Genomic DNA, 8,830 nt, shown 5'->3' with positions numbered 1-8,830 from the left:
AGAGGCAAATGGTTCCGTTTAGTTTCAAATGTTCGCTGATAACGAAAGCGAAAAGGATTAATCTAGACCACCGGAAACTGAACATATGTAATAAGGTTTCTTCGTTTTCTTGCCGACAAACTGTACGGTTTAAATTTTGTTCCGCTTGGTGACCTTGTTGTTTAATAGCCTGATAAAATGTTTTAAAGAAAAAAGTAAAACGAAAAGTAGTCTTTCCGTTATTTAAATCATCCACAGGAACATTAAACAAAAAGAACGAAACTCACAAAATACATGAAAACTATTTACGGTATGAAAAGGTTCAGCCCAGTTACAAAGGGTTGAAACTCTGATTTTCACCGTACAGCAACCATTCAAAGGACATGCTGTGACCTCGTGATTTCCCACAGCGACAGAAAATTTCCAGCGCTGCATGTGAAATAACATTTGTAAATATCGTTTTGTTTTGACATAGAATCGCTTATCTGCCGCAAATTGATGTAAATCTAAAAACAAAGTGTAATTAAAAGTCGTCTTATGTATGCTAGGACGTCACTAGAAAAATAATAAACATCTTATTTAATTTTAAAACGGCTGAGAACCCAACATGAACTTGATGAAACTGCTGAGCCACTTTTTAGGCGTTAAAATTTCCAACACGTTTTTCTAGCCGCTTATTCCTTATTTCTTTTGAAAGTGAAAATTCTCTTATCTATATTTGAACTCTCTCGAATGATCGACAGCTGTTTTTTATAAGATCATTAAAAAGCTATATATAGTAGTTTGACTCTGGACCTTTTTCAACGAAATTTGCATTATTTATTGTTAGTATTCAGGGTATTTGGAGGTGCGACAGTTTTTTTGATTTCGTTCTGTTTCACTTGCCTTAACTTTTCAGGTTTTTACACCGAAAAAATATTTCCAAGGCTATGAGTCTTTTTGTCCCTTCCTCTCATGGCCGAAGTTAAACTAGGGTGTAACAGCTTGAATCACGGCTGAAGTCGCAGTTAATACGACGATCGCTTTCGTAATGTCTGCGGCATTTAATACACTGAAAAAAACAGTGTATACCACAGAAAGCAAATTGTCATAGCCGTTTTGTTTAAACACAGGAAAACCTGTGTCAAGAACTTGTTTAGTGAAATTGTCATTAGTTATAAAACTTGGATCAGTGATATTTAGTTCGTCTGTACAGCCGAGTGTACATGTATAATAATTTCCGATTCAAAGTCTTTAAACTAGGTATTGATAGGGTTGTGAATTTCGTTGGTAAACACGTTTGACAATAAACTAGTCGGAAATACCTTTTTAGTTTCAATTATTTATTGAAAAACAAACAATCATCGAAGGTTGTTTTTCCTCATAAATGGTTACAAAAGAGAACTAAAGCCCACTCATTGTTATCGAAGGTGTATAACAGTTTTCTTTTACGGGGTAGAAAGCATGGCGTATGATCAGCCAAAAAACTTCATCCATTGAACTAAGATGTCAGCGTTTGCGACATATTTGTCTTCTTTTGATTCTTCGCTTTCCAACGTACTTTCCTTGTTGTTATTCCAATCGCTTGTGTCGGTCCTATCCGCAACTCGTCCTGTTAAAAATGCTGTTTTCAACTCTGGAAGATTGCATTGTCGCTTGCCATCTTGTTTGCTTGGCGGGAACGATCTTGGACGGCCCGCAGAAATCGGCTGAATGTTACACGGTTTTGAATGTTGCTGCAACGAACTAAAAGGCACGGGTACGAGAGAAGACTTTCGCCTTCTCACTACCGCTGTTTGAGCTGTCTGTTCATTATCGTTTTGCGGTTGCCGTGCTTTGATAGTGCCAGATAACGTTTTCACTGCTGGGCATGTGACAAATTTTGTGGTCGGTTTTCCTTGACGCTCTTCCGAAATTCCAAGTTGACCCACATTCTCGGTTGTGTAATATATCGGGTCGGAATGCCGTCGAGGCCCGGGGAAATCGGGAAATCCACTTTCGCGAATTGAATACGTTGCTTCCATGCTTTTCACCGAAGGTCTTTTGTCAAAGTTATTTTCACTTTCATTGCTGTCACTCGAACTTAACGATAAGCGATGAATAATATGTTGCGTTGTGATTGCACCTGGTTCCGAATATCTGCGCTTACAAGGGCTCAGTGTATTCGACGAACGTCTTATTCTCAAATACGAGCCGTCCCGATAAATTGCGGGTAACGACATTGTTCTAGGTCGACGGTAACAGGTCGGCTCATCATCAATTGCAGTGTTTTCTACCTCTGTACTTGCGGAGGTGGACAAAGACATGCTGTCGTCGCCAGTCTCGGAGATTGTCTTCAAATGAGTCGTTGGAACTGAGAGCCGTCTGTCTGCCAGTCGCGGGTGAAAAATGTTTCTTTCATTGCCGCTGAAAGGATACGCGCTTTTACCCCCGAAGATACTCTCGACCATGGTTCACTCCGTATCAACGTGGCAGATACCTTGATCTTACATCTAAAGACTGCCTCCGTCAAAAATCCAACAAATCAGGTCGGGTTATCATGTCAAATCTCGTCAAGATCTCTAATCCAAAATGTTCCCTGTAAAATGGGAAAACCACAACCTCTGCTTGCGAAAACCACAAGGTAGAAACAGAGTGAATCGCAGAGAACAGGCTCACAACGTTCACGGTTCCACTGCGAAGTCTTCCTTGCGGTCGGATCTCGACTCATTGCATGCTTATAAATATTAACCATGCGGTTAGGCCACACATAACATTAATAACAACAAGCAAAAGTGCTCTTTTTTTAGAACAGAACCAGTCAGCCGTAGTTCATGTGGCAGAGGTACTTTACGGTTGCGCTATCGTGTCGCTGGCTTAATGATATGTAAACACATAGTACTGATAATGAGGTGCATTTCACTCATTTCAGTGTTCTGATATAACCCTGTCATTGTGGAATTACCGTTTTAAGAATTGGTTCATCAAAGAAAAGAATTCTTTGATTAAAAAAGGCTATTTTTGAGTCCAGCTCATGCGAAATGTTTACTTATCGAAAGCCAGGTGATTTACTGGGCAGAACATCATCAGGACTAAATCCCCGAGACGTTTGTGACTGTCCAGACTTGTTTGTTTGCTTTCCTCTTTGGTGAAAATAAATTTGAAGAAAAAAAGAACACACCACATTTTCGTTCCGGGGGCAATTAACGATCGATCAGGTGAAGCGACTTGAATCAAATGTCTTTGTTCAGTTGGTAACATGTTCCGACTGAAAGAAATATGCGAAAACAGAAGTGTGAATGGCCAATTCTGACATCAAAGCATTAGCCCTTTGTTATGCTTTCCGCTGGAGTTAACGCCATTTACACAGCCTTAAGTCGCGAAAAAATATTATTGCTAAGCCAAAAAGCTGAAAGACAAATGATTTCGTATAAACTAGGATAAAAGACAGTAAAGAGATAAACTTTCGTCAATAAAACCGACACGATCCCGGCAACGCAACCTGCTCTCAGACATGCAGCCGTCAGATCTTTATGATTATGTCTTTTATGGTCAATCAAGCTTTAAATTTTAATATCTCCCTCAGTTCTAAAAATATCTTGACACAAATTAGGTCGACACGAACTCGCAATTTTATGAGCTAGCTTTGAAAACACTGGTGATTATTTCAAACATTCTTTTTTAATTTCATCGTCAGATTGTAGGTATCGTAGAAAGGGGTTTGAAAAAGAGTTTCCTTGTAAACGTTTGTTATATTGATGAATTGACAGTTACCTTGGAAAAACCTGTTCAAGTTAATTAACGAGTAGAGATACATTGGCTTTGACAAAGTTTTTCTTGTAATGGCTAACAGAGGTGCTAACATTGCCTGAATTTCTGGGCGAGTAAAGTTGTAGAGGATCCAACGAGAAGATATTTGGCATGCGCAGTTGGTTATTCATCAATTGCAAAGTTTGATCATGTGAATGCGATTTTCTCTGACTCAAACTTTGTCAGTGATAGTTTGCAATCCGATAGGCCGATTGCAATCTTTTCTGTAATTCACAACCTCGTAGACCCTCGTACTCAAGGCTATCGCCGACCATAATGAACGAATGCCCTGGGAACGGGTATTGCTCATAACGATCTCGCAATTATCAGTGAAAGGCAAAACTCGTCTTGTACATATCAATTATTAATTTTCTTATTTATTTCTCCTGTGTTTGTGTTTTCGTGGTTACTTCATATTTTGAGTGATCAGGGGTCCATCAGCCATATTGGCACCAAGGATCTAGGAATAGTCGTATCAAAGACCTTGCTATGCAGTCGAAACTCCCGTAAGCGACCACCCAAAATGTCAAGCCTAGGTGGTCGCGTACGGGAAGCTTAGACCATAGTGGATCAAACTTTTGCCTCATTAGCATATTGTGACACCAGAGACTTACCCTTGTTTTAAACTTTTTATTCATGTCAAAAGTCAATCTCGAAAAAAAATCTGGTTTCTCATTGAAATACTTCCGTCTCTTGTACTACCCAGGAATATATGGGGCGCCGTTTGTAAATTTATCATTTAGACCGAATTTATGCCATTTTCCCCTTATTTATAAATAATTGGAAATGCCACAAAATTTGTTTATAAATAAGACACAAGAACTTGTTTGTTGATATGTATATAATTATTTTAGGTACGTCCTGATTTATAAATAATCTTTTACCATAGAGTTATTATATATAAATAATAAATTAAACAACTTCAATTATTTATATATCAGGTCATCTCTAAAATAGTTATTTACATATCATAAAGTTTGTTAATCCCATTATTTATAAATAAATTACTTCGCCGGGAGTGTAAATTCATTATTTAGAAATAATAAATTTCACCTCGCCGAGTGTAAATTTATTATTTAGAAATAATGAACTTCACTGAATGTGTAAATCCATTATTTAGAAATAATGAATTTCTCCTCGCCAAGTGTTAATTTATTATTTATAAATAACGAACTTCATTGAGTGTGTAAATTCATTATTTAGAAATTAATTATTTAGAAATAATGAACTTCACTGAGTATGTAAATTCATTATTTAGAAATAATGAAAGTATGAATGGGTGACCCAGCGTCTCTTGCCCGATCGATTTCGGAGGCCGTTTCTCGCGCTATAAGTGAGACAGTCAATGCTACCCTTGCTCAAGTAGGTAACGGCGGCGGTATGTAGCCTGAAATTCAGCACTGGCGGATCTGGGGGAGGGGCTGGGGGAGGGGCTCGGGGAGCCCGTTCTCCCCCCCCCCCCCCATTCCCCGCCTCAGCTATCTATTATGGAGTTGTTATTCACTCAGCAATTCGGCAGCTCACACTGCAACAGGAACAACTACTCAAAGGCCGAGGTAACAGGTAAATTTTAAGAAAAGAAACTGCTGTATGAAGAAAATAAAAATCGCTTGGCGTGTTAAGTGAAATGTCTGATTTCTATTGAAATTCAATGATGGTTTAAACGTAAATGAATTTAGCTTTCCACGTGTACGATCTTTGGACTTGCCTGGAATAGACATGCCCAGCCGTGACTTGATCAAGACAAACAAAGTGTGTCACACAGCTATCCGTCCAAAGGTCACAAAGGTCACAAAGAATTTAACCTGCGAACAAACTCACGTTTGAATCAAACGCGCGAGTGACGAAGAGGAATAGCGATCGGCGGGAAAGAGGCGCCAAGAAGTGACTTTCTCCTCTCGCGGCTTCGCCCGTCGATTTCTCGCTCTCAGCTACGCCGAGCGCGTTTGTGCTCCAACGTGAGCCTGTTCGCAGGCTACAAAGAATTATCTAAGCATGTAAATACATTATTCGATTTCCCGATTTTAAAAGTTCTGCATTTTCTTCATGCAGCAATTTCTTGGCTTAAAATTTACCTGTTACCTCGGCCTTTGAGTAGTTGTTGTCGTTGTCGTTGTCGTTGTTCCTGTTGCAGTGTGAGCTGCCGAATTGTTGAGTGGATAAGAACTACGTAATAGGTATTTGAAGCGTGATTCTCGCTTAAACACAATTAAGCAAAATAAGGGGGGGGGGGGGAACCTCCCCTAGATCCGCCACTGCTGAATTTCAGGCTACATACCTACCTGAATAACTGTCTTATAACGCGAGAAACAGCCTCTGAAATCGATCGGGCAAGAGACACTGGGTCAGCCATTCATACTTTCATTTTTTCTAAATAACGAATTCACATACTCAGTGAAGTTCATTATTTCTAAGTAATAAATTTACACTCAGCGAGATGAAACTTCATTATTTCTAAATAATGAGTTTCTAAATAACGAGTTTACACACACGTTTAATTCATTATTTCTAAATAATAAATTTACAGTCGGCGAGATGAAACTTCATTATTTCTAAATAATGAATTTACACACTCAATGAAGTTCATATTTATAAATAATAAATTTACACTCGGCGAGGTGAAATTCATTATTTCTAAATAATGAATTTACGCACTCAGTGAAGTTCATTATTTCTAAATAATGAATTTACACACTCGGTGAAGTTCATTATTTCTAAATAATAAATTTACACTGGGCGAGGAGAAATTCATTATTTCTAAATAATGGATTTACACACTCAGTGAAGTTCATTATTTCTAAATAATAAATTTACACTCGGTGAGGTGAAATTTATTATTTCTAAATAATGAATTTACACTCCCGGCGAAGTAATTTATTTATAAATAATGGGATTAACAAACTTTATGATATGTAAAAAACTATTTTAGACATGACCTGATTTATAAATAATTGAAGTTGTTTAGTTTATTATTTATATATAATAACTCTATGGTAAAAGATTATGTATAAATCAGAACGTACCTAAAATAATTATTTACATATCAACGGACAAGTTCTTGAGTCTTATTTATAAACAAATTTTGTAGCATTTCCAATTATTTATAAATAAGGGGAAAATGGCATAAATTCGGTCTAAATAATAAATTTACAAACGGCGCCCCATAGGAATACGACAAAGCTTCACCACCTTATTATATAATTTTCGCTCTATTATCTGTGAAGTGGTCGCTTATGGAAGGTTAAAAACAAAAGAAAAATTTGAACCTTTAGCTCTAAAAGTGGTCGCTGTCGCTTACGAGAGGTGGTAGCTCATAAGAGGTTCCAAATATAGTGATTTGACTTGGAAACTTTTGGCATCTTGGAAAACTGGTCGCCGAGGAGAGGTGGTCGCTTACGAGAGGTGGTCGCAACCGGAGGTTCGACTGTATCCAAAATTACAATCTTAGAAATAGCGGCAGGTTTTTCAAGCAGTATTGTTTATGTAACGAAAACAGGGACGACTTTGACTTACAGCACACTTTCACGTAAGTTGAATAGAAATTTATGTGTAGATGCGTGGCAAACAGGTGGGAAATTATCATACAGAGTTACCCCAAACTGGTCGAACTGGAAATTAAACAAATAAACATGTACATTTGTAAACTATATTTTCTATTTATGATTTAGTGTGATGCTTCAAAGGATTAATTACTGACGCAACGAGATGATAATACTGATGATGATGATAACGGTGACCTTGTGGTTATCAAATCTAAAAAAGAATCCTGACGGATATACACCTCAACATCAGCTGTTATCTCGCTTATAAACTGCTTGCTGTAGTCCTCTACGATATCATAAATTTTATAACATAGTACGCGTAATAATAATCGTAGTTACTATGGCAACCTCTCAGAACAAAACCATTAAACGAGCTACATGAAGAGCGTTAATTAAGAATTATGGCTGAGGTAAAGTAATTAACTGAAAAATACATTTTTGATGTGAAAGCCGTCATTGTACAGGCCTGCAAATGATCCCGGCCCTCAAATGATCCCCAAATTGTACCGCAAATGATCCCAGGACCGGAACTGATTCCACCGCAAATAGTTAGGAATGGCGTGGACTCCATGAAAAGTCTACGGATGGAGATATATTTTATTTAATTATCCAAGGTGAAGAAAAGACAAGCGCCTCGGGCATAAAAGCAGTAATAAATAACGTGGAACATTCTGCACAAAATAACGTGGAACATGCTGCGCAAATTGGCATGTGTCAGCTGTATACATTTTTCGATTTGGAAACGCACCGCAAAAATAAACGTGGTTTTCTCGCTTGTCCTGAACTTTATTGTGATTGGTTCAGTAGACAATTAACCTTTCAGAACCAAATCAAAGTGTTAACGGCTTCCTGGGTATCACAGTCATAAAAAATCTATTATATAAGTTTTAAATCTACTGTCCAAATTCCTGGGTCCACACTTTTCCATTGTTTATGTTGAGGCGACCATTTCCGGCCCGGGATCATTTACGGTGCACTGGGGATCATTCCTGGTCGCGGTACCATTTGGGGATCATTTGAGGTCCGAGGATCATTTGCGCGGGCCTGAACATCTTTCAAACGATACTGCCCGGCGACACCCGATAATGTCTACAATGACTAGCTGTATCATTTTGGAAAACGGGGCAAATATCCACGTTTCTGTGGATTTGCAAATGGCTACTTGATGGCATTGCCTTGTCATTTTATTATAAACATGGCAATAATCAAGACTTTTTAATTCCAAAAACGACGTTAATTACTAACCGCAGTTTCGATTTGGAAACAATGCTTCTCAATTTATATTTTGGCAAACATCATGTCATGGCAAATATTCACTTTGTTGTTAAAGCAAACAGCCGTAGTTTCTGTATAATACCAAACAGCTTCTTGACGTCTGTAATCATATATTGTCATTTTGGTAAACATGGCAAATATTCACTTTGTTAACGGCATTAATTCGGTACGAGGCGTAGCACTTGTATTTGTAAAGTGCTATTCTGCAGTAGAACTCATTCTCGGCTCAAAATAGAAAACGTCTTTGTTTCACTTTTTAAACTGTT

At 37.9% G+C, this 8,830-nt stretch overlaps 1 protein-coding gene across 1 annotated transcript; it reads right to left on the bottom strand.

Annotated features, from left to right (window-relative positions):
- Positions 1-1,284: 1,284 nt before the first annotated feature.
- LOC110050615 (uncharacterized) lies at positions 1,285-2,982 on the bottom strand. Its single transcript, XM_020756536.2, has one exon. It carries the CDS (start codon positions 2,406-2,408, stop codon positions 1,434-1,436), a length of 975 nt encoding a protein of 324 aa, XP_020612195.2. The 5' UTR covers positions 2,409-2,982; the 3' UTR covers positions 1,285-1,433.
- Positions 2,983-8,830: the final 5,848 nt, after the last annotated feature.

Source organism: Orbicella faveolata, unplaced genomic scaffold (assembly GCF_042242905.1).
Source record: "Orbicella faveolata isolate gen_17 unplaced genomic scaffold, um_ofav_v1 contig_3, whole genome shotgun sequence".
NCBI lineage: Eukaryota > Metazoa > Cnidaria > Anthozoa > Scleractinia > Merulinidae > Orbicella > Orbicella faveolata.
This window is presented reverse-complemented; position numbering and strand designations above follow the sequence as displayed.